General features: G+C 43.5%; 1 protein-coding gene across 12 annotated transcripts in view; it reads left to right on the top strand.

Moving 5' to 3' along the window:
* The window catches only part of AMPH (amphiphysin), a 927,201-nt gene that overhangs the window by 499,614 nt on the left and 400,896 nt on the right, over window positions 1-26,691 (top strand). For all 12 annotated transcript variants that reach the window (XM_069215773.1, XM_069215772.1, XM_069215765.1 and 9 more), the window contains exon 4: window positions 15,105-15,199. In XM_069215773.1, coding sequence (XP_069071874.1) covers window positions 15,105-15,199 — 95 coding nt within the window. The remainder of the gene's footprint in view (window positions 1-15,104; window positions 15,200-26,691) is intronic.

The raw sequence follows: 26,691 nt of genomic DNA, 5'->3' as shown, positions 1-26,691 counted from the left end.
TGCATATTTGTTTTGAGTGTAGAGAAAGGAGTTTCTCCTGAGAAAAAAATATTGTCCTCATAGGGAAAGAACAACCATAAGTAAAATGTAGATAAATATATTTGCATCAGATTTATTTGCTTTTGGGTATGTCTTTCCTTAAGAAAAGATACTTTGTGAACTTTAAATGAACATTTGTAGTTGTTGAAAAATATGTGTTGAATGTATGAACATATTAATGCCCAATTCACAAAGCCATTTGGGAACCAGTATTCACGCTTGAGTGTAAATCCCCATTTGCTATTCTCAAAAGATGTATTTATCGACTGAGTAAGTATGCTCACATGGGTGCATATTGCATATTGTCTAGTTTTACTACTTTGAAGAGCTGGAGCAAATCTGTACCAAAGGAGAAAATAAGGAGTGAACAGCCCATATTGTTGGACGTGCAGACAAAGGGGTTTCTGCATGTGGAAAAAACTTTTTGCTCTAGAGGAAAATCTATGTGAATAACCCTCTGACCTTTTCGTGACTTGTATCCAGTGTGGGTTTTAATTGTTTTGACCAAATGTTTAAACTCTGGTTTTAGAAATTGTTTATGTTTTAGCTGTTTATATATAAGATTTTTATATATATATATATATATATATGTATATTTTCAACCGCAGTCTTCGAAGCAAAGCACTCTGGCTTCTAGTGCTGGTGTAAGGGTCAAGACCACGACCCTTAATATAGAATCACACAAGAGAAAAACACTGCACTCCCGGGAATTCTTTAGCAAGATGATTTAATGACAGGCAGAATTTCTTAAGCAGCATAAATCAAGCTCCATGACGCGTTTCGACATCTTGTCTTTATCAAATGGTTTAAAGTCTTTTTCAATGCTATTTTAAAATGTCTGTCTTCAGTGCGCAGAGGCATTGTGGGATTTATACCTTCATATCCCACACTTGTGAACTTCATTATTCTGTGAGCAGTTGAAAAGACAAGGCAGGTGGCACGAATAATGTTGGTGCAGTGACAAGTAAGTAGTTTGTACCATTAATCTTCCCAAAATCTGTTCACATTTTCATTATTTCAATAATTCAACTCTCCGCACTTCAACATTCGTGCATATGCTCCAATACCTGCACGGTTAGTTCACAGAAATCCATTTCGTGTCTTATTTAACCACTGTGCACAATAACTGTTGGTGTTCAAATGCTTTATCCCCGGACCCTCTATGTAGTTAAAAGGGTCGCATCGGTGCTGTGAATCATGAAATGAAGAGACATATGCTCACCATAATTTGGATAAGTCCATCTCTTCCACAAACAAGTTGGCTCAAAGGCGCTTTGGAAGTTATTTACTTCACAGTCTGTTCCAATCTTCCAAGTACAGTACACACGCAGGGGAAATGTTTCTCCTCGCCAATATTGTTGTAAATTATATCCTCCTTTCACACAACCGGGTGCTCCTGCTTATAAATATTTTCAACCTCAACGCAGTCTTCGAAGCAAAGCACATATATATATTGTATTTATACATTTGAAATAATATATATACATAAAAAGGCCAAGAAGAGTTAATTTACCTGAAATATAGAGGGTTATTTAGAGCTTAGTAAACCAGAAACCCCACTACAAACCCATGGTTCCCCCACATATAAGAGGCTGAACATACTGCTGACTATGCTCTTGTGCAGATGCTAACAGCACACACTCATTGTATCATATATCTCTTGTGGAGATTCTAACAGCATATACTCCACCACAAAGTTGTAATTAATTCATCATGATGTCTCCAAGATTTGGCATGGGTCTCCTGACCTAGATATTCCCTATCTGGCACTATCATGTGTAACATACAAAATGAAAAATGGACCTCAAGCACATGGAGAGAAGTGCAGATGTGTCAGGGCCATCATTATTTTTCTTTTTCAAAAAGGAAACCCAGTTTATTGTTTGTTTCTGAAAAACAAAAAGTAATGCAAAGAGGGTAACTATGATATGGTTGCCCTCCCGACATTCATTTCTTCTACTCCCTTGGGATCCATTAAACAAAACAGCATATGCCAGTGAAACTGAACCAGGCAGTTAGAGAGATCACATATAATTTATGCCAGAATAGCCCATGGTCATAACAACAGAGTGAACCAACTTAAATGAAGAAGCACCTCTGTACCCCTCAAAAACATTATCTCTAATCATAGAGGGAACTGAACTAAAAATTGGAACCTGATCTCAGGATGCACCTGAGTTATTCTATAAAGCAAAATGTTAATGTGAGAAAGAACTAAGATCTCCACTAATTCTGTACAGTGGCCACATGTGAGAGTTAAGATTGAAAGCCAATGAAGAAAAGATAAGTCTGGTGTTCTAAAATCAGATAGGAATACATTCCATAAAGTCTTATGATTAGGAACCATGAATTCTCCAAGAAAGAGACTATCAACAAAATGGAAAGGTACCAAAATCATCTATGGAATTATAGTATGACTGCATTATCACTTTCAAGAGGATCAAAAAATTGCGCTAGCGTTAATCTCTGACAATGTGCACACACATTGGGCATCCAAACTAAGGCAAGAAAAACAGAAACATTGTGGTGCAGTTAGGGGTATCAGGCACTAAGTAGGTAGTAAGTGAATAATAGCCAAATCTGCTAAAATTGCAAATGAGGCAGTGAAGGAGAAGGAAAGGAAGAAAATAATAACAGAGGAAGCATTAAATTACCATTTTTGTGTGGTTTACCCACCATTTTTTGCTTTGACTGTTTTTTGCTGGTGGTAGAACTCTGTGCACTTTAACTCTGCTAACCAGTGATAAAGCGCCTGTGCTCCTACTTTCAACATGATTACATAGGCATAACCTCAGTTGGCATATTTAACTTACCTATGTGTCCCTAACTTATATGGTATCAGGTGTACCCAGGGCCTATACATTAAGTGTTACTACTGGACTTCAACATTCATTGTGCCATCTACTACACTTACTGTGAAAACATGTCTTTAGGCCCACTATTTTAGCGTAGTTCTTGCAATTTTATACAGCAAATTTAACCTGTCAGAATGTCCCCTTTTGACATGTTAAAATATTCCTTTTAAATATTTATAAACCACCCCTTTCTAGGTCTTGTTGCCTGTAACTCAGGGTGCATTGTATTTGGAAGTAGGACATGTAAAAGTTTAATGTTGCACATTTCCTTACAGTGAAAAAGCCCCAAGACCTATTTTCACTATAGGAAGGCTGGCTTTTCCATGAGGAATACTGTGTCACTTAATTACCTGTAATAATGCTAATTTCAGTTAGGAAGCAGATAGAAATCTCATTTAAATGTTGTTTTAATAGCTCTTCAAAATCTAACGTAATGATAAAATTGAATTCTTAATAACTATTAAGGAAAAGGTACTTTTAGAAAGTTACCTTTTCCCTGTGTAAGACCTCTGGAACCTGTTTTCATGCACTCCAGCTGTCTACTGGCCTCTGGATATTGCCCCTGATGAGGTATGAAAAATGCTTCCAGAGTATGGCAAAGGCCTTGGGTATGGGGGGGTTGTTGTTGTTCCCTTGACAGGATGGCCAGTGGGCTGTACCAGAAGCTTGATTAACTTCAAAAAGGCCTACGCTGTTACCAGCAAATGTTAGCTGGCAACTGTGCATTCTCATCCTTTGTTTCTCCAGTTAAGCAGGCAGCAATACCAGTGGGAGAGGAGCTGCTACCAAAACTGGTTTGGAGTAACCACAAAGAAAGGATTGCTCATTTCCATGGCTGTACTTCTAGGGTGGTCACATAAGCTCTTCAAAGGAGAAGAAAGGTTCTGCCATCTCGGTTCTAGGTAGAGAGGGGCACTGTAAGATTGTTTAGAGTAGGACATACAGGAAATGCTGCTAAAGTGGGTAGATAACCACTGGAAACTTCTACATCACGGGTTAGGGAAGAGTCACAATACCCACAGGCTGGACCCAGGCATCAATCAATCAATCAATCAGGGGTTTGTAAAGTGTGGGAAATCACCAGTGTGTGTCTCAAGGTGCCTGAGTTGCTAGCTGCTGCATCATGATCTGTTCATTTGAACAGGCAGGTCTTGAGTTCTTTCTTGAATTTCCGGAGCGATGAGACGGCCATGAGGTTCAGAGGTTGTTCCAAGCTTTGGCCACCAGGTGTGTGAAGGAGCTCCCTCCCTCTGTTACTTTGACAGGTCCGGGGGGTGTCTGCAAGGAAGGGGGAGGCTGACTGTAGTTGTCTGGTAGGTTGGTGGAAGGTCAGGTGTTTGTTGATGTATGCTAGTCATTCATTGTGCAGGGCTTTGTGTGCTTAGGTCAACATGTTGAATTGGCATCTCTTCTGGTTCGAGAGCCAGTGTAGCTTCTTGAGGTGAGTTGTGATGTGGGTTGTCTGGGGAAGTTGAGGATGAGCCTTGCGGGGAGATGAGACATAAATATGGCACCGACTGTACCCTCCTTAGCAAACTACTGGACTTGTGAAATATCAGAAGAGGAGTGACCCTGCTGTTTGAGACCTGCTTCCCTCTTGTGTACAGGAGAACACATTGGACTTCATGGGTCATAAAGATGGCCTTCAGCCTGAGCTACAGGGACACAACAACAAGCTACAACAGGCCTCTCCTGCAACTGAGCACCTGACCACCTCCAAACGGAGTTGCCCTGAACCCTGCTGCCTGCCTTTGCCAGAGTGACTGTTGACCCCTAAATGCTATACTGCTCCAAACATCTCCTGAAACTTGTGACTGTGAAACTTTTTGGGTCCAAAGAACTCCCTGGGGCCATGACCAACCGGACAAGCTGATCAAATTAAGGTGCATTGCTTGGAGCTTTTCTGCAGCAGTAAATCTGATTCAGCGGGACCACATGGAAAAGGTATCCATCCTTGTGGAGCTGTCCAGCTACAACCAGCAGTCATGCCCTACTGGAAGAATCTGAACTCCAAAAAACGACTAAGTCCAAATGTTGAAATCTTGACAGGGCGAAGACGCCAAAGTATCTGGCCAACAAGAGACCTCTGTAGGATCCGAAATTCAAATTTCTCCTGCTCTGAGCTTTTTTTGCCAAAATTCAACAGCTTCAGCGGGACCTCGTTTAGTGGCTAATCAACATTGTGGAGCCATTGTTTAGCCACAGCTGAAGATGTTTGCATTCCATTTCATAGATTAAGTCAGAGAGTAAAGTTTTCAACTGTGTCATACTTGGTTTCTGTATCCAACCTGTGTTCCTTTGTGGTCAGCCTAAAATCATGCATAAGTCTCGATCTACCGCAAAGAGTTGACAACAGTTGGTGCTTACCACTTTTTGGAGCTATTTCTAACCTTAAATTTTACATGTTCATATACAATTTATAAAGTTGTATCAGCAAAAAGCCTTACAATAATATAAAACAATACGTACAACAATGTACTTAAATCCATATAAAACCATAATCATGATTTAAAGCACATTAGCAACAATCAACGCTAATCTGATAAAGAGATCACAAACCCTGAAGAATTAATATGAATAATTAATAAACCGCTACACCCCCCATACACATAAAAAAAAAAAAAAAACAGCAACCCCTTATCAGCTGCTACCCTTACTGGGGAGGGGAGCCCTGAAGAAAAGCACCTGTGCTCGCAGCGTTGTATATTAGCAACAATGAAGAAAGGGAAGGCCTTGTGCTAGTGTGGGGAGAGCCATAATTCCATCTCACCCAGGATATAGCATATCCAGATATACCTGGGGGACTATATCATAAACATTATTAAAATAATAATGTGTGATCGAGTCCGGCCTAGATTCCTGGTACATCCTCATCCCGCTGAATTCTTGGTGACGATCTTTTACCAGACCCACCGTATCCTTGCTGACTCTCCCCGGGTCTGCCCATTGGTCCTCCAGCCGGAGGTTTCCCAGAGTCTTTTTAACATGGGCTCCCTAGGAGCGCCCCACGGATCCACGTATGCAATGACCTCTTCTAAGGTTTCTAGGTACACCACCGCCCTCGGGTTATGAACTAGCCTCACCCAATACATTATTGGCCTTAGGGCTGATAGCTCCAATATCAATATCAGGTTTAATTCTGCAAGGAGGGCTTGCAGGGGGGTTTCCTGCCCGAACCCCAATAGGGTTCTGAGAAAGTTGGTTTCAGAAACCTGAAGCACTCTAATATTTGTATACCCCCAGAGTTCCGCTCCATAGAGTGCTGCAGCCACTGCTTTCCAAACATATATCTCAGGGTAATACTGATACTTCGTCCACTGGCCTTATGCTTGAATCTCAATATTGCCCCGGCTGTCTGTTTAAGGGCCTTGGCTGCCTTCCGAACTTGGCAATCCCAGTTTAGGTTCTCAGAGAACCACACACCTAGGTAGTCAAAGTGCTTGGTAACCTCAACCGGGGCATGATTAATCATTAGTTTCTTCCACAGGCTAGGAAAGGCTGCAAAGTCATCCCCAAGGTCTTCATACAATTGATAGTTAATGGTTTCTCCTCTCAGTATTTTATAAAGCGGGCAAGGAGCCTATGGGCCGCATTTTCAGTATATGTCATAAGGACTGCATCATCCGCAAATAATAGTATTGGAACCCTCCTTCTGACTTCGAGAGGGACATGTAGCTGCGGCCCTAAGAGGAACTGGATCACATAATTCAAGAAGAGGCTGAAGAGTAGGGGGTGCCAAGACACAACCTTGCCGAACACCCTTTTGTACGTGAATGGGGTATGTACACTACCCACCCATCCTGTATCTCACTCTAGTCTTGTTGTCTGAATGCTGTGCTACTGTGGCTTTCACTAGGGGGCATCAACTCCTATGCCTAACAATGACTTCCATAGTTTTCCCCTATCCACTGAATCAAAGGCAGCCTTCAGATCGATAAAAACCAGGTACAGCGAGGACCTCCTGATTACTGTGAACTTATCTGCAATCAGGTAAAGACGGATGATCTGGTCGATGGTTCCAACCCCGGAACGAAAGCCCGCTTGCATTTCTGTTATCACACCCTGGGTGTCAACCCATCCCTGGAGGCGATTAAGCAGAATTTTCCCTAGAACCTTCCCAGGCCTGTCTAACAGAGAGATCGGCCGACAGTAGGCAGGGCATCCTCGGTTGCCCTTCTTATAAATCGGGACTATGATGGCAGAAGGCCATGACTGCAGAACTGTATTCCCCACAAGGGCTACGTTGAACACTTGTAAGGATTTTAGCCCAATAAAGGGATGTCTCAAGGTAGAGATCCACCGGCACCATATCTGGGCCCTGAGCCTTGTTCCTCTTCATTGCTCCCAGTGCTCTAATTACTTCTGGGATCAGAATTCCTATTTCACTGGGGGCAGTAGAAAGGACATCTTGCGCCCACCTGGAGACTAGTAAATCAACCGCGGAGGTACTATATAGAGTACTAAAATGGTCCACCTAGGCAAGGGAGCCTATGCAGGTTTCTACAACATTTAATACCCCTTCCCCACTTTGGCCACCAGTGCCCAGAATCTTTTTGGGTTATGGACAACAGTACTTTCTCTAAGTTCAGCCCAGAGTGTACTTTTGTACAACCGTTTCTCTGTTACCAGTAGATGCTTATAGCCCCTTCTATATGCTCTAAATTTATCTTCGCTGGCGGAACTATCATGGCGCCGGGATAGGGCAAGCAAAACTTCTCTTTTCGCCCTCATGCAATCCTCATCAAACCAGCCTTTGCAACCCGTCTGTCTTTTTCTGCTGTGATCATTTGGCTTGTATGTTACAGGTTTAGACCACAGAGCCCTCAACTCCCCTATCATTGCGTCAAATGCCGCTAAGATCAGGGGTCTGTCATTGGGCAAAGCATCTATAATAAACTGCCCATAGATAACCATCCTAGATTTAAGTTGCGGAAGACCCTGCAGGTACTATTCGCCATCCCACCGTATTCTCTTTCTGCAATTGGATGGGACGATCTCCCTCTCATATATCCCAGGTGCTTGCCTTATCATGCTTCCTATCCCTAGGACACTTGACCTCATATTAAGAGCGAGTGGATTATGGTTGCTTTCCATTCTACTGACCACGGCCATGTCGAGGACAGCTGGCCAAGCTTCCACGTTAACAATAACGTAGTCGATGACCTATAAAGATCTAACTTTGTCGAAGGTTGCCTTTGCGGCACCATCCAACTTGGAGCGGCCATTGACAAAGCGGAGCCATTACTAAACATAAGATCAGCAAAGACCTCAGCTTTTTTGTGGACTTTGGGCATCTCATTGCTGTCTCAGGAATCTCCATGCTGCGGTCTTGGTTCACGATTTCACTACTGTTAATGGCATCACAGGCAGACCAGTATCACATCCCCATCTCTTTCGTAGCCACTTGTTTTTTTTATCACTTACACTGCCTTTTCTAATTTTACTAATGTATGCAGAACACTCTTTCAAAATTAACTGAGCCCCAGGGGACCAGCCTGGCAGAATATATACATGCAAAATGTCCATCACACCCCCTTTATCTCTACCTGCTGAATGTCTCGCATGCTGGATATTAGCAGGAGCCGTCGAAAGTTGCACATCTAATTGTTCTGCTTTGCATTTTAACCTGCACGAGACCCAGATTGAAATCCCACCTGATGGGCATCCTTTCCTAGACTGGGCGGCCAGCATGTCAAACCCCAGGAACCCATTAATACAAGTTCTTTCAACAGCCCAAGTTTCTTGAAAGCAGCAAATGTCAAATAGGCTAACAAATTGTAATGAGTCATTGTCTTCCACCTTGCTGGCCAACCCTGCCTTGTTCCAAGGCAGGATTCGCAGGCAGCCCCACTTCAAATTATTACACAGGGAAGAGCATACTAGGGGGATAGTAGAATGCTGGAGGGGTGACTTTGTCGTTCAATCTGCACCTGTTCCAGAGGGTGCTCCGGAGCTCCCGGCCAGTACAGCTGCTACCATGACCAGTCCTCACAGATTCCCTTTATTCCTCTCACCATGGCTGGGAATACTACTTTGTCTACAATTCTTGTGAGTAGTAATGGTCAGTGATTCTTGTACTCCATTGCCCCTGGCTGTGATTTTCATATTTTTTTGCTATAGTATCGGTCCAGACTCCCAGTCCTTAACATGTCTGGGCTAGTCCCGCACTTCTCAGCCCCCCTGGGTTCCTCTTGGTTAAAGTTGTAACATGGCTGCACATCGACCCCCATTATGTGGAAGCAGTCTCAGTGGTTGAGAATTAGGCTGCCTGCACCTGGTAGGGTGAATTTGACCAAAGCAGAAGGGCAGGAGTGAAGTAGTTCGTCCTGGGGGGCTACAGGGTGAGCATACCTCCTGCCATAATTAGTCTATCTTTGCTTATATCCCAGTTTTACTAATCTCATATCGCTGGAAGAAAGGACTCTCACCTCCGGTACAGCATAGAAGAGGCTTAGTACCCGTGACCTATTTAAGAGTAGATTAGGTCCCACATCCGGAAAAAGATCAACAAACACCAGACAGTGCCTGTTATATCTTCTCGCTGGCACAGCACCAGGAGTTGCGGCTGTGCCAGCATGATGTAAGTCACGAGCATCCATACTGTCTGTTCATCTGGTTCCTAAGGGCGCCGAAAATAGTACAGCATCCGGGTTCATGTTTGAGTTTGAGTCAGGAAGGACCCTTGGTTCACTGGGTATTCGCAGATCACCCTGTTCAGTTGAAGTTACCACCATCCCCTTGGTGCAGGACAGGGGACTGCCTACCTCGGGTGTCCTCCATGGGCCCATCCCCACCGCCATTATTTTTCTCTTCCTCTTTATTGGGCCTTTCTTCTTGTTCCTAGGCCTCCCCTACCCTAGGGGATAAACTTGACATTCGGCTCCTTCCATTCCATCACCCTCATTATGCGTAGCCTCACAGTGTAAGGGTTGAGCTCATAGTGGGGGGGGGGCATCCCTCTGCCTGCCAGGAAGTGTGCAGGTGCAGGAACAGCCAAGTTACTGGTAACTGTACTAGCCCCCCTTGGCGCGTCCACAGGACTTTCAGCTGGAATTGTCCCTCTATCTACACCCTCCTTGGGGTTAGAGAACAGCCACTTAAGGGAGTACACTGGGAATGGTATAGCTCTCTTTCCCCTTTTCTTCGTGTTTTCTCCTTCCTAATATCCCTACTCGGGTTCACACTTGCTCCGCCCAGGGTTTTGTCTTGCAGCCCCCTGTACTTCCTTCCACAATCCAGAGGGCCCACTGGCAGATCCTGGAGTATAATAGATGTGGTTATGGCTCTATCTCCTATATTAACCTGGTGCTTTTCTATGGGGGTGCTGTCCATACCTATTTGAGCATGCCTGGTACCTTCTTTACTGCCATAGGTGGAGTCGCCATGGGAAGAAGCCATAGCCAGAGGCCCACTAACACGTGGTAAGCTCCTTGGTTGGGCAGTGGTGAGATCAACAGTTTGCATCTGCACAGTATTCCTTGTGGCTGAGGATAGTGTGACTGGCTATGGCTAGCATACCAGGGTGGCTGGTAAGAAATGTCCTGGTTTGCTCCGTCTGTGCTTCTGCCCGGGACTAGAGCCTGTAATATCATGGTTGACTCTATGTGCTCTGATACCCAAAAAATATCTCCATCAATGCAAGAATCAATGCTAAGACATTTTTTCACGCAATCATGGTTTCAGAAATTATCAACCCTTAAGGGGACTCTGTGGAAACAAGGTTGGTCCTTTGGTGCGGGCAGGGAGAAGGGTGCTGATATACGGAGTCTGTCGAGCAGAGCCACCCACTAGGGGAGTAACTATTGAAACTTGAAGTAAAAAACAGCCTCCGCCAAACTGCCATCGGATGCCAGCCGAGCGTTAGATGGTTCACAGGATTCCATCTCATTTCTGGTCAGTGCTACACTGCATGGTATATCGGGAAGCATATAATCCAGAAACATCAAGGAACTTTCACTTAGGTAGTTGTTTTTTCCTCCTTAGATGCCGCCACTCATGTTGATGGGTTCACCACTAAGTGGCAGTAACTCACTGGTAGAGCAGCTGTGGGGGAGGGGCTTGGGTAGAACATCATGGCCATCCCATCCCGACAGTGCCTTAGGTCTGCTCCCTGGACTCTCCAGTATTGGGAACACCAATGCACTGAGTTGACCCTTTAGTTCAAGGCATAGTTTCTTGCAAATTTGCTCCTCATCCACCAGTGCGGTCTCTAATGATCCAGCCAAGATGAATTTAGCACTCTTAACAGCTCTCTTCTCATTGTCTCTCTCTCACTGTCTCTCTCCAGGCATTCATGGGCCTCTCCGTTCCCATCATTGTCATTTTCGCCTGTATCTGAAGCGGCCCCCTGCAGCCCTGGTCTCTCCTTCTCTACTTCTATCTGTTTAGTGGACTGCTGCTGTAATGGTGCCGTATCCAGCAATCAGTGCTGGCTTTAGGGTGGTGCAACCTGTGCGGCCGCACCGGGTGCTGACCTGGTCTGACCTAAGGGGGGGGTGCTGTGTTTAGCAATAACTTACGATTTAAAAGCACCTGATGAAAAATTCCTTGTGTGTCCAGCCTTCAGGAAGCAATTAAAATGCCAAGATAACCTCATTCATGCTCTTGCTAGAGAGAGAGAGACCGGTGTTTTCTTCAGTGACAGTTTTGACTCGATATAAAGTAGCACAGAGGGTTAATATGCCTACTGTGAAGAACAGAACTATGCTTTATGTAGCTGAGTGGATTAGTAAAGCCAGCCTTTACAAGCGCCTTAAATCAAATGAAATATATGTGAGAGGGGCTATGGAGAGATGAGGGGCACTTTTGCAGCGGGTGGTAGTGAGGGAATCCGAGTAGGTGGTCATGGGGTGGGGTGCACTGCCACCAATAGTGCCAGCAGTGCCCTGCCAGCAATAGTGGGGCCTTGTCCACATTCTTATAGATGCTAGTGATTAACTTACTGGGGGATCTAAGGGCTGCCTTGCTATTAGCACCATTAGGAGGTGTAGGGGGTGCAGTGGGCATCGAAGATGCAGGAGGGGAAAGTCCAAGTCCTGCAAGCGTGGGACCACTGAGGGTAGAAGGTATTGACAGCCCACCTACTCTCATTGAGCGCCTTGGTACTGTTTGCCTTGCGTAAAGTTTCTGTCTGTCTCTCTGCGTCATTCTAGGTTGCTTTTCTGACAGAGATCAGGTGGTTTGTCGTTAATTTGTTATTAATTTGTTGTCCGGCTGCAGCATGCTAAAAAGGACTTGGGCTTCAGTGATTGCAGTGATCGCACAATATACGCTGCTCGTACTCGATCCAGGTGGCAGGGGAGCACACGGAGGGTGCAAGCCGCACCAAAACCTAGTCCGGCCGCTTCCACCCCTTCTCCAGCTCTACCCTGAGGCCCAGGGCTCTAATGCCCAGCCACGCAATCCCCACTCCGACTGACCAACCACCTCAGGTCTTGCTGCATCAGTAGCTCTTCAGGACCAGACTAGAAAGGAAGAAAGGGTACTAGGCACTAGACATGTGAATTCTGGCAGGTTCTAACAGGTTCTGGCAATAATGTGCAGTGGTATCGATGATAACGGAGGTGGTAATTATGGTGCTGATGGTGATGATGATGGTGGTGGCGGCAGTGGTATCGACAGCGACAGCAGCAGTAGTATACAGTAGCAGTATATAATGTTGAGTAGCAGCAGCTGTAACAGATCGTGGCAACAATAACAAACTGTACACTTTAGCTGTAGCTGTAGCGGGTTGAGACTGGGACTGAGGGTGAACCAAGGCCGAAGATGAAAAGGGGGGAGGGGCAAGCAGTTGGCAGCACCACCCCTCCTGCACCCCTTCTGCCCCCTCCTGCACCCAACAAGAGAGGGGGAGGGGGACCTGCCTCCTGTCTCCTTATAAGGGGTGCCACGTTCCTCTAAAAATTCTCAACCAGCCCCCCCACCACCACCTTACTTCCTCCTCAAAAGACGTCCTGATGTCCTGGCATCCTGGTAACCTGATGAATCTGGTGAATCTGGTGTATCTGGAGGTCCAATATTAAGTTCCAGGGAACCTTCAGGCCGCCGTTAAGCACCTTTAACCACCGTTAACCACTGTTGACCGCTCATCTTCACCTGCCATAGAGCTGCAATATTGCGGCAGCGGGAGCAGTTATTCCCTTTTTTACGCCACTCCCTCACGCTCCCCTCTCTCAATAACCTTTACGGCGGCGGTAGCAGCAGCTGCCCTCTCCGCATCTGCAGCAGCGCCCTCGCGCCCTCCGGCAAGCTCCTCGAATACGTCAGCTCTGTCACAGCTCTGTCTCTGTGTCCCGCTACGTCTCTGCATCCAGCTTCGTCTCTGCCTCTGCCTCCGTCTCTGCGGATTCATATATCTGGTTTCTCATTGGATTTTTGCCATTTTGGCATAATTTTATTTTTCATAATATGCTCCATTTTTCTAAATCAGTTTGGGAGTTTTCTTGTGTTGTGTTTTACCTTTAATACTGTTTTGGTACTACTTAAATACTTTAAACGTTGCCTCTAATTTAAGCCTGCCTGTACTGTGCAATAGATACTAGGGGGTTAAGTTCAAGTCGATTTAGTGACCCTAACATTCACCCTAACAAGAATTGTGACTATTACATCAGGTGGGTCATCACCCCCACCTCAACTAATATCCCAGTTTCTTACAAAATGGAGATCATGAATAAACATGAAGAGAATTATGAAATAACAGCAGCCATTTCACTGCATACAGTCAAATGTAATAAAGTTCAAGATCTGATTAACAAACACAGAAACATGGATGTTAAAGAAATGGATGATCCATCTATATGAACATATCCTGAGTTTGGTGTTGCTCGAATAAGAATCTACCTTAAAAAACAAAAGACAAGAGGTGTCTGGCAAAAACGGGAAAGGTTTGTTTAATTAAACATTACAGCCGGGAGAGCAGTTACAGAACCGGGGTGTGAGGGCTGTCTCTTTTTGTACATCATATTGAAGCAAATTTTGTAAATTTCTCTGGGTGCAATAAAATGATAAAAATGTGAACATAGTCATAGATACAATTCCAGACAGGGAATGCAGGTGGGCCTCGACCTGGCACTGGCACAATGTGGGCCAGCGAGTATGTGTCCAGATGTCTGGCCTGAGGGGCACTGGATCACTGTGTATGCTGTATGTACTCTGCCCTGATTGGCTAAGTGTACGTAACTACATTTGGCATCTAACTTTATGGTGTTTTGGGAATGCACGCACTCCTCTGGGCATGTGTGCTTCATTGGGGCCAATCTCCGGGGACCATTGTAGTGTTGCTGCCTATCTGTGGGATTTGATCTAAGTTTTCCTGTTTGTGCATTTGACTGCCAGCTAAGTGTTACCTGTCAGTCATTAACCTTCAGGCCTGGGTCTCAGAGACTGCCTGACTACGTAGCCACATCCTGGAGTTGACAGACAGTTTACGATGGGGGGATCTAAGAATGGTGATGCAACTTCATTTGCGTATGAAAATCTATTGTTCGTGTATAAAAATGGTGTGATGTCATGCGCATCTTTATTGATCAATCTAATATCAACAATGACATACACCCCAGAGGGGTCTCTTAAGGCTAAAGAAGTTGATTTGTGTATAGGCAAATGGACTTTTACAGAGGACTGTATTACAGTTCAGAGAGAAGAAGACAGACCGAGTAGCTCAGACCTCAAAACAAAATCAGTTATTCATGACCCTTCCTGAGCTTGTAGTGTCCTTGAAAGGTCAGAATTTCAAGCTCCTCTCAGTCAAGAGAAGGTAATTACCGTACTGACTGAAAATATCATATAACCCCCTTTGAGGTGTCTCTCTAAAGGGCATTTTTATTGTGCTGCTATCTGTTAATCATAACCCTTTGCAAATGCAAAAACCCTCTGAGGTAATAGCTCCCTTTAAATAACTATTTTTATCACAAGTAATAATAATGTAACAACCACTTTATTCATTTTCAGTAGTCTATTTTCAGTGTGCTTTTTATAGGAACCTATATTCTTCTTAAAAAAAGAATGTTATAATGGAAACATAGTTTTGCATCCATTGAATGTGTTTTAAGTTTTACATTGATGGACTGGAAGGCTGATGCTGAAAACTGTTGAATTTAATTTGAAATTTAAGTGATGATGCCAGCACCTTTTTCTTGAGGAGGAGAGAAAAATCTTACTTTGAATGCCTGACATCATATTTTCTTTCTGCATTTCTTTACAATGTTCTAGGTATGCAGGAGGCCTCCATGAAGCTTACAGAATCACTGCATGAAGTATATGAGCCGGAATGGTATGGCCGGGATGATGTTAAAGTAGTTGGAGAGGTAAGACCTGAGACTGTAAATAAATAAGTAAATATATATAAATATATAACTATATGGTCCTCTGAGATGGCGTTAGATAGCTACAAATCTTAGGGTCTGACTACGATCTTGACGGATATGATACTCCCTCACAGTTGTGACGGGTATCCAATCTACCATAGGGCAAGTGCTATTATATTCTATGGGACTTGAAAGATGGCGGACGGGATATCCGTCACATTTGTGACACAGTATTCCATCCACCAAGATCGTAATCAGGCTCTTAAACATTTCAGAAATTAATATTACATCAGTTTTTGTGATGCATGGAGTATGTGTTACTTGTGTAAAAAAATACTGGTGCCCACACTCAGTTGGTGCTATATTTCAAAAGTTAAAATTGAAGCATTAAAACAAAAACAAATAATGTAAAATTGTGGTCACTGCTTAAACAGGCGCTGTATGATATACCAAATGAAGGAAAGGACCTATAGATATGGCTCAGCAGCTTGAATGCATATAATATGCAGTTTAACCCTCCCCATTTCCTAAACTGCCCAACCGTGAATCTCATTATTTGACCCTAGAGACCATAAAGTGAGTGTGGAAGTCATCTGTATTAGCTACTCACAACCGAGATACCTGAGTGTTGGGTCTGTCCTGCCCTACTTCCTCAATGAGTATCGTACTCTGTAAAGCACCCGAGATGCATCCCCCTCCCCGCATATTATTATTCTATCTTCAGTCAGCTACTGCTCCATACCACTTGCTGCTAGAGAGAGATTGGCCCCATGTGCATTTGCATCCACCCTATCCTTAATTGAGTGAGGGGCATTAGTCAGCGCCACTCAGTGCAGGAGTTAGCTCAAGACACAAAGGTTTTATATCCCTTCTTCCCTGATCCTCTTAACGCCCCTAGGACTCATCCCCCTTTGTTTCTTTTTCCTTTTTTTTTTTGCAGAGGCAGCAACTCCCTACCCCTTGCTTTCCTTTTTTTTAGGCTATATTCCCTTCCCATCCAATACCTGCAGACTCCACACCAGATTCCCCTCAGGCAGATAAAAACTGAACCCAAAGGAACTTCCCCTGGCCATCTATGATACACTTTCAACCTTCTGCTCTCTCCCATGGCAATCAGTGTAGAATGAAGATTCCCAGTACTTTTCTGGTTCCATCACATTTTTGTCTTCTTCGGCCTTGCAGCTCCCACCTGGGAGCATCAGGGCCTTGACCAATTTGAACACAACCCTTATCTCTTGTGACACTAAAGAGCAGTTTACACATATTATCAGTTGCTCTGACCATCAATAGTTAACACATTAGGATGTCCAATCTCCTGTTGATTACTTTAAATGATAATGGTTTATCTCATTACATCAAGTGCAAAAAGTACATTATTTGCGCATGGAACACATGGTCATTGCTCAAATACAAGAAACACACTTGTCCCCATAAGAGTACCTAAAGGTCAAGCTTGGGTGGGTACTGTCATTAGTAATAATAGATTGGTAGGGATCATTCATAAATCTTTTCCCTCCCACAGCTTCTCCAAGAAATGTAGAGTAGCTACACTAAATGTCTGGTGTCTCCACTGAAAAGTCCTAAAAACATGGACAGTTGATGGGGGCCTGTGGGTCTTTGCCAAAACGCACATATTAGACAAGATCATTGTCATAGGATTGATTTATCACCCTAATGAAGAAAAGACTCGTTTTGTGGCTCACATTTCCAGGCTTCTAACTACATCTGGGCAAACACCACTTGTCGTGGAAGAGGAATGGAACCTGATACTGGACCCTATTGTAGATAGAACTGGATGGCCTGAAATCCACAACCATGTTGAAAGGACCCTACACCAGAACTGAACCTGCTAGAAGATCATACTTTATTGGATGTATGGAGTTTGCTTCATCCCACAGACAAGGACTTTACATTTCTCTCATGCCCTCATGGTACCTAGTACCTCTTGGATGCTCTTGGATGTGACACACAGTGATGTATTACAGGTCAGCCTCTCCGACCACAACCCTGTCCAACTGGAACTCAGTATGGGACTTTTGGAACCTCCCCTGATTAGGTAGACACAAAAGCATTTGCGTATAATAAACCTGGCCAGAAAGAACAACTCTGACACCATATTCACTCTTAACTCATGAATAATGAGGGCTCAATGGGCTTTCACTGGACATTGTTGGTGACAAAAAAAGCTAAGTTGAGAGGAATAATGATACAAGACTCAACTGTGGTGAAACATAGGACTTGTGCAAACCTACACCATTTGGAGACAATGGTCTATGACCTCAATAATTGTTAAATTGTATCACATTCCCCCACTCTCCAGAAAGAGTTTGAACCTGATACTCTACGTACAAACAATTTGTGATGCACTTGGTGACTTACTAAACCATCCACTTGACATCACAGGTAACCTTGCCTCATACTATTCATCGCCTTATACCTCAGAGACCCAGTTAACATTGGAACAAATTGTTGCCTTTAGGGGCTCATTGAACCCTTACAGAAGAAGACTCAGAGTATCTTCAGAAGCATTTACAGAGGAGGAAGTAGATAAGGCCATCTCAGCATTGCCTGCATTTTAGCTCCTTGGGTGGATGGGTATCCTGGTGAATTTTACAAGACTGGCAAACCTCTCCTTTTCCCACTTTTGATGCAAGTATATCAGAAGACTGCTGAGTCAGACTCCCTAAGGGCCATATCTGATTTAACCATTATCACTGTCCTCCTTGAGGAGAATTAGGACCCACTAGAGTGTGCTAGCTATCATCTTATCTCACCGATTAATGTCAATCTAAAAATCATCACCAAAATCCTAGCAACATGGCTAGGCAAAGTGATACCCCAATTAATCAGTAAGTCACAGGTGTATTTTGTACTAGGCTGCTTCTCCCATAAAAACCTCTGGATGCTGGCACATCTACTTTGGCAAACAAAGGGTGATCTTGAGGAAAAACTGGAACTCCTATTGGATGCATTTGATTTTGTAGAATGGTTGTAACTCTTATGAGTGATGTCCAAAAGGGGCCTGGGCAAGGACTTTATGGGTAATGCCTGCCTTCTTTATGATTCCCCTATGGCAGATGTCAGCTGTGGAGCCTTTTTCCCATACATTTGAGATTCATCAGGGACATTGGATCTTATATTTGGAGTGGCGTAAGCCCAGATTGTGAGCATCTAGATAATGGGCAAAAACCACAGCTCGGGGTCTATGCTTCCTGCACATGGCATCATATTGCCTAGTTTTATATTTGTCACAGTTATCCCCTTATCTAGTTGGTCTAAGAGATGCCCCGATGTGGGTTCAAATAGAACATCACATTTTGGGATGCCCCAACATGTCCTTATCGGTTTACACCATAGCTAGGAACCCCATTCTCAATGTGCCAGCCACAGCATCCTCCTGTCACCTTTTGTATGTTTCATGCAATGCTCTAAGTGTCCAAGTTGTGTGTTTCATGCAACACCCTAAGCACTGGACCCAGATGTGGGCCCATTGCTCACCTGGGGACTCTCCACTGGCTACCAGTCAAGAAACAAATCACCTTCAAGCTACTCACCCACACGTACAAGGCCATACACAACGCAGGACCAGCCTACCTGAACCACTGCGTCTCCTTCCACACCCCCACCAGATCCCTCCACTCTGCCGAAATGGCCCTGGCCACCATCCCTTGCATCTGCAAAACCACCGTCGGAGGACGATCCTTTGCCTACACTGCAGCAAAGAGTTGGAACAACCTCCCCCTGCACCTCAGACAAAGCCCATCGCTCACCATCTTCAGGAAGAACCTCAAGACGTGGCTCTTCGTATGAGGCACCGCGCCTTTCCCCCCAGCACCTTAAGACCTTTATGGGTGAGTAGCCGCGCTTTACAAAAATGTATTGATTGTTTACTTGACTGTGCCACTGGAACCAAGCTACACCTGACTAAGGAGACACAATCAGAGAGAAATCAGTTTTCGGTTGCTTGTGTTCCAGTTCAAGGAGGACCTGAAGAGGCAGTTCAGGCTGGACTGTTCCTATTGGAGCAGGGTCAAAACTGATTTGCATATGATCGGGTCTAAACTGAGGTGACTTTGGAGGCAGATGAACAATGGGCTGCAATGCTACCCCGGAGTGATTGCCAGTGGATAGACTTTCATATAATGCCACTATATGGGGCATCATCCATAAACTATTAGTTGATGTCCCACTTCTCCATAGTATGGCTCCACTGTCCTAGAACATGGCACAACACATGGTTGACAAACCTTTCCACTGGGAGTCCTAGTACATAGAGGGAGTGAGGCACATGAATCAACTGTTTAGTGAAGGCCTCCTTAATTCCTTCCTGACACAAAGGACTGAATTTGGTCTCCTCTTATTGATTAGTGGCGATACCGCCAGTTGACTCGCTGTCTCTGGACTGCCCTTGCCCTGCACTAGTGGAGCTGCAGATATCCTCCATGATCCAGTATCTGAGGACCTGGAATCAGTTTAAGGGAGTGGTCTCCAGGCTCTGTGAGGTTCTTATTAAAACCATATGCTCCAGACCCACATTCAGGTCAACCAGATTGGTATGTCAGACGATTTCGGGCAAGGAATACTCACCCGAGTATAATGCAACATTGCTGCTCGATCACAAGAAACAAGAAACTCGTTAGGGAATTCAGGATAAAATTCCTGTATTTGAAGATTCTAAATGACTCGTACTGGATACAACAAAAAATGGGCACAGTTGTTACATCATGACCTCTACTGGAAATGTTATCAGATATATACAGGAATGAATATGAAATGATTTTAAATCAATATGACGTGTTGAAATTAATATGAGCCCCATTTAAATGAATTTGGCATGCCTTAAAATGAATATGACCAACAGTGAGATTCCCATTAAAATTAATATGATGCATGGTCAAACTAATGACGTGCAAATATGATTATGACTTCTATTGAAACAAGTATAACATTGATTGAAAGGAATATGACACGTTAAAATGGATATGATGTACAAATATGAAAATGTGCATCACTGAAATTAATTTGAAATGGATTTAAAATGCATTTGAGTAACGCTGAAATTAACATGATATTTAACAAAATGAATACGCCTCACATTTAAAGTTATATGATACACATTGGAATGAATATTCTATGTATGAAATGGATGTGACTTTTGTTAAAATTAATATAGGAAGCTTTAATATGAATGAAACATTCATTGAAAGGAACATGACAATGCTAACTTGAATATGAAATGCATTGAAATTAATATGAGACTCATTGAGATTAATTCAACATGTGTAAAAATGTATATGACAAATGCTAAAATTATAGTGACACTTGTTAAACTAAATGAAAAATGAATATGGCATGCTCTGAAATTATTATGATGCACATTGAAATGAATATGACATGTATTGAAATAATTACAACATACTTTGAAATATATATGACCCAGGCTAAAATTAATATGTTAAGTGTTAATGTGAATCTGACATCCATTGAAATGAATATGTCACATCTTACAATGAATATGAACCATTTTTAAATGAGTATGAAACCAGTTGAAATGAATATGGACCACATCAAAATTGTTGAAAATAAAATAAAACTATGTAAGATAAATGTGACATGTATTGCAATGAATAAAGCACATATTGAAATGAACATGAGCGATGTTTAAATGAATATGAGTCATGTTTAACGGAAATGGCATGCATTGAAGTTATGTAAATGTGCTTTAAAATTAATGTTAGATATTGCAATTAAGATCACAATTTCTGAAAGTATATGATATGGACTAAAATGAATTAATTAAAATGAATATAACAAATATTTAACTAAATATAAAAGAAGGAAACACCCTCTACTGTGCATCCATTACCACACATAGGTTTACCACACCGGTAAGAACAACACAGATAAGTATTTCTACCTTTACCACACAGTACTTTACTACACAGGTAAGTATTTTATTAAATAACATACTTTTTAGGTGCAGTTAAAGGTAAAGGTTTAAGGGTGGGTAGAGGTAAAGTGAGCTAGGGGTAATTTTAGGATTTAATGTACAATAGAGGTGCACAGGGGAGTGGCATAGACTGGCCTGGCACAGAGTGGAGTGGGTAGAGCAGAGTACCATACAGTGGAGTGGCGTAGATTCGAGATGCAAACAGTCGAATAGAATAGAGTCGATTGGTGTTTAGTGGACCAGAGTAGGGTGGAGTGGTATACAGTGGAATAGAGTATAGTGGCGTTTCGTACAGCGGAGTGGCATACAGTGGAATAGCATAGAGTGTAGTGGCATACAGTGGAGTGGCATGGAGTGGAATAGCATATAGTGGAGTAGCATATAGTGGAATGGGGTAGAGTGTAATACCATATAGTGTAGTGGCATAGAATGGAGTGGAATAAAGTGTAAAAGTGTGTGTAACTCCTCATTCCTCACTCTCCCTTTCCTTCTCCCTCAGTCCTCATGACTCAAACCTCATTCCTTATTCCTTTCTCCTAATGCCTCACTAACTCACCCACTTCCCTCACTCTTCTTTCCACAGTCTTCACTCGATTTCTTACTGTACAGCCCTGATCCATCTCTGCACACCCATCCCTTCTTCAACAGTGACACTAGACAAATTATGTTTTCAGAAAATGTCCCCCACCCTGACCATTTTAGGCTATCCTTATCTCTCCCTCCTCATGACACAGTTCTCTATATTCAACGCATATTTCTCACTCATCATGCCTCAATGTTCCCTCATTCTTCATCCCTCACTAAAGCCTTACCTGTGAATCGTCAGTCCTCAGTGCTCACATTTCATATCTTATTCTTTACTTCTCATCTCTCACACCTCATCCATCATTCTTTACTCGTCATCCTTCAAACATGCAGTTCCTAATCCCTTTTAACAGGTTCTGTGCCGGAGACGTAACGGTTACGTTCCGCAGCACAGTGCTCCTGTGCAGAGGATGTAATTTTTACGTCCTCGTACTGGAGCATGGGGGAGCGCTAGCACTAGCGCTCCCCCCATAAGCCTCCCCCTGCTCCCTGGGACAGGGATATAAGAGGAATTGCTTCCCCTTCCACAACCGCCCGACCCCCCCCAGTGACGTCTAATGATGTCAGCGCGCAATCGCCTCATCAGTGGTTGCCTCCCATTGCGCTGGAAGCTCGAACAGATTTGTTTCTCCTCGGTACAAGGGCAGGGGAAGGCATTTAGCATAAAAAGGGAAAGATTGTTACAGGAATGCCACTAGACACCAGGGATGTTTGTTTTTTTGTTTATTCTTATAAGGGGAGCGACCCCTTTGGCAAGGGTCACTCACCAGGGGGCAATTTTTTTATTTGGCCTTCCATGCCCCCCGGGGCTGATTGGCCTATATTAATTAGGCCTAGAAGCCATTAGACACCATTTTTTAAAAAAATTTTTATTACTTCTATTAGCGGAGTGACCACTTAGGCAAGGGTCACTCCCCAGGGAAAAAGTTTATTATTAGGCCTTGTCTGCCGCCCTAGGGGCAGCTCGGCCTATATGAATTAGGCTGATCTGCCCCAAGGGGGGGTAGAAGCCACTAGACACCAGGGATTATTTTTTTTTAATTGTCATAAGGGGAGCAACCCCTTTGCCAAGAGTCGCGCCCCAAAGGGGGGCATTTTTTCTAAGGCCATTTCTGCCCCTCCCATGGGCAGATCGGCCTATATTGATTAGGCTGATCTGCTCCCAGGGGAGACAGAAGCTATTAGACACCAGAGATGTTTTTTTTTACGTTTATAAGGGGAGCAACTCCTTAGGCAAGGGTCGCTCCCCAGAGAGCAATTTCATTATTAGGCCTTTTCTGCCCCCCCTGGGGACAGTATTATTTAGGCCGATCTGCCCCTGGAGGGTAGGAGCCACTAAACACCAGGGTTTTTGTTTTAATTGCGTAAGGGGAGCGACCCCTTTGGCAAGGCTCGCTCCCCAAGAGGGCCATTTATTCTAAGTCCATTTCTGCCCCCGAGGCAGATCAGCTTATATTAATTAGGCCGATCTGCCCCCATGGGGGGCAGAAGCCATTAGACACCAGGGATTTTTTTTTATATTATATTTATAAGGAGAGCGACCCGTTAGGCAAGGGTTCCTCCCCAGAGGGCAATTTTATTATTAGGCCTTTTCTCCCCCTCCAGGGGCAGCTCGGGCTATATTATTTAGGATGATCCGCACCCGGGAGTGCAGAAACCACAAAAAAAACAGGGATTTTTTTTTGGCGCCAATTTCAAGCAAGGGGAGCGACCCCTTAGGCAAGGGTCGCCCCAATCAGGAGAAATTGTTTTTTAGTCCATTTCTGCCCACCTTGGGGGCATATCAGCCTATTTTTGTAAGGCCCATCTGCCCCCAAAGGGGGACAGAATGTCCACCAGAGACCAAGGAAGATTTTTTTTTCAAAAAAGAGGGTGGGGGATATGGCCATCGCACCACCCAAAATAAATGGGGACAAAGTTGTTCTGCCCACCGGTGGGCAGATGGGGCAATTACCCCCGATCCACTCCCTGTGGGGGCAGAAAGCCTACTAGATGCCAGGGAATTCAAAGAAAATAAAAAATAATGGGGTGGTGGCTACCGACCAGTATGGGCATGAAGATGAAGGGGGAAACAGTCGTTCAGCTCTTGCCCCGCACACTAAAACATCTTATCCCATGGCAAGCAAGAGGACATTTGATTATTTTGAGTTTCAATTTTACATGTGGGCCAATAGAGCTTGTCTAACTCTCATAAATGTCCCACTTGGAATGGTGAGGGCTGCACTTTTTGGACTTTGGGATGCTGCCATCTAGAAAAATCTACGAGACCTAGACACATCTGAAAACTAAACATCTGGGTGAGTCCAGGGTGGTGTGCTTCACATGCCCCGCACAATTTTCTTACCCACGATGCCCTGCAAGCCTCCAACTTTGCTTGAAATCACACATTTTCTCCACATTTTTGTGATGTAACCACCCGGAATTTGCAGGAATCCACAAAATTCAAACTACTCAGCATTGTCACATCTATACCAATAAAAATTCTGCCCTACTTGTCAACCTCAAAACTTTTTTTTTCAAACTGCCCTTTAGGACCCGCTTTGGTTCTCCCTCATTTTTGACCTGTTTTTGGCTCTTCCCTGTCACAGACACTTAGCCCACCTACACAAGTGGGGTATCATTTGTATCGGGAGACTGAGCGGAATGTTGGAAGGTAGGAAATTTGTGCTGGTGTAGTGATTCCACATGGAAATGTGGGAAAAATTTGTTTTTTTCAGCTAAATTTGAGGTTTGTTGAGGATTCTGGGTAAGAAAACACTGGGGGATCCACGCAAGGCACACCTGTCAGGGCTTCCTCGGGTGTCTAGTTTTCAGAATGTCTGGGTTTGGTAGGTTTCCCTAGATGGCTGCTGAGCACAGGACCAAAAACGCAGGTGCCCCCCGCAAACACAGGTAATTTTGTATTTGATCATTTTGATATGTCCACATAGTGTTTTGAGGCATTTCCTGTCGCAGGCACTAGGCCTACCCACACAAGTGAGGTACCATTTTTATCGGGTGAACGCTGGGTAGATGGAAGTTTGTGGCTGCCCTCAGATTCCAGAATTTTGCAGCACCAAAATGTGAGGAAAAAGTGTTTTTTTTGCCAAATTTTTGAGGTTTGCTAAGGATTCTGAGTAACATAACCTGGTGAGAGCACCACAAGTTACCCCATCCTGGATTCCCCTAGGTGTCTAGTCTTCAGAAATGTCCAGGTTTGCTAAGTTTTCCTAGGTGCTGGCTGTGCTAGAGGCCGAAATCCACAGCTAGGCACTTTGGAAAAAGCAGGTCAATTTTCTTTGGGAAAATGTGATGTGTCCACGTGGTGTTTTGGGGCATTTCCTATCGTGGGCACTAGGCCTACCCACACAAGTGAGGTACCATTTTCATTGGGAGACTTTGGGGGATGCTGGATGGAAGGAAATTTGTGGCTCCTCTCAGATTCCAGAACTTTCTATCACTGAAATTTGAGGAGAAATTGTTTTTTGCCAACATTTGAGGGTTGCAAAGGATTTTGGGTAACATAACCTGGTGAGTGCCTCACAAGTCATCCCATTCTGAATTCCCGTAGGTGTCTAGTTAAAAAAAATGCATAGGTTTGCTAGGTTTCCCTAGGTGCCGGCTGAGCTAAAGGCCTAAATCCGCAGCTAGACACTTTCCAATAAACCAGTCAGATTTCAATGTAAAAATGTGATGTGTCCACGTTGCGCTTACTTTCGCGGTCACTAGGCCTACCCACACAAGTGAGGTACCATTTATATCGGGAGACTTGGGGGAACACAGAATAGAAGAACAAGTGTTATTGACCCTTGTCTTTCTCTACATTTTTTCCTTCCAAATGTAAGACAGTGTGTAAAAAGACGTCTATTTGAGAAATGCCCTGTAATTCAAATGCTAGAATGGGCACCCCAGAATTCAGAACATTGCAAATAAGCACTGATTCTCAACACCTTATCTTGTGCTCATTTAGGAAATACTAAGGCTTCCTTGATACCTATTTTTGACTCCTTATATTTTAACAAACAAATTGCTGTATACCCGGTATACAATGAAAACCCACTGCAAGGTGCAGCTCCTTTATTGGCTCTGGGTACCTACAGTTCTTGATGAATCTACAAGCCCGATATATCCCCACAACCAGGAGAGTCCAGGAGATGTAACAGTATATTGCTATCAAAAATCTGACATCGCAGGAAAAAGTTACAGAGTAAAACGTGGAGAAAATTGGTTGGTTTTTTTCACTTCAATTTAAATTTGTTTTTATTTCAGCTGTTATTTTCTGTAGGAAAAACTTGTAGGATCTACACAAATGACCCCTTACTGAATTCAGAATTTTGTCTACTTTTCAGGAATGTTTATCTATCTAGGATCCAGCATTGGTTTCACACCCATTTTTGTCACTAACTGGAAGGAGGCTAAACGCACAAAAAATAGTAAATATGGGGATGTCCCAGTAATATGCCATAATTATGTTGAAAAATGTGGTTTTCTGCTTCAAGTTTGCCTGTTGCTGATAGCTGGGAAGATTGTGATCTTAGCACAGCAAACCCTTTGTTGATGCCATTTTCAGGGAAAAAACCACAAGCCTTCTTTTTTGAATTTTTTTTTTTAAAAAAACGAAATTTTTTGCTATATTTTGGCTAGTTTCTTGGTCTCCTCCAGGGGAACCCACAATCTCCGGGTACCTCTAGAATCCCTAGGATGTTGAAAAAAAGTGACACAAACTATATATTTTAGAATGGGTTTTATACATATCAACATATGCTATAATTATGTCAATAAATGTCATTAATTTTGATGCGTATCATATTAATTTCAGAGCAAGCCATATTCATTTTGATGAGTGTCAGTGTATTTTAGCATTTGTCATATGCATTTTAACACATGTTGAATTCATTTCAATGAGTTTCATATTCATTTCAACACATTTCATACTCAGTTTAGCATGTATCATATTCCTTTCAATTGATGTTGTTTT

The sequence above is a fragment of the Pleurodeles waltl genome, chromosome 2_1 (assembly GCF_031143425.1).
Source record: "Pleurodeles waltl isolate 20211129_DDA chromosome 2_1, aPleWal1.hap1.20221129, whole genome shotgun sequence".
NCBI classification, from domain to species: Eukaryota; Metazoa; Chordata; class Amphibia; order Caudata; family Salamandridae; genus Pleurodeles; species Pleurodeles waltl.
The sequence above is the reverse complement of the archived record's forward strand: the minus strand, read 5'-3'. Positions and strand labels throughout refer to the sequence as shown.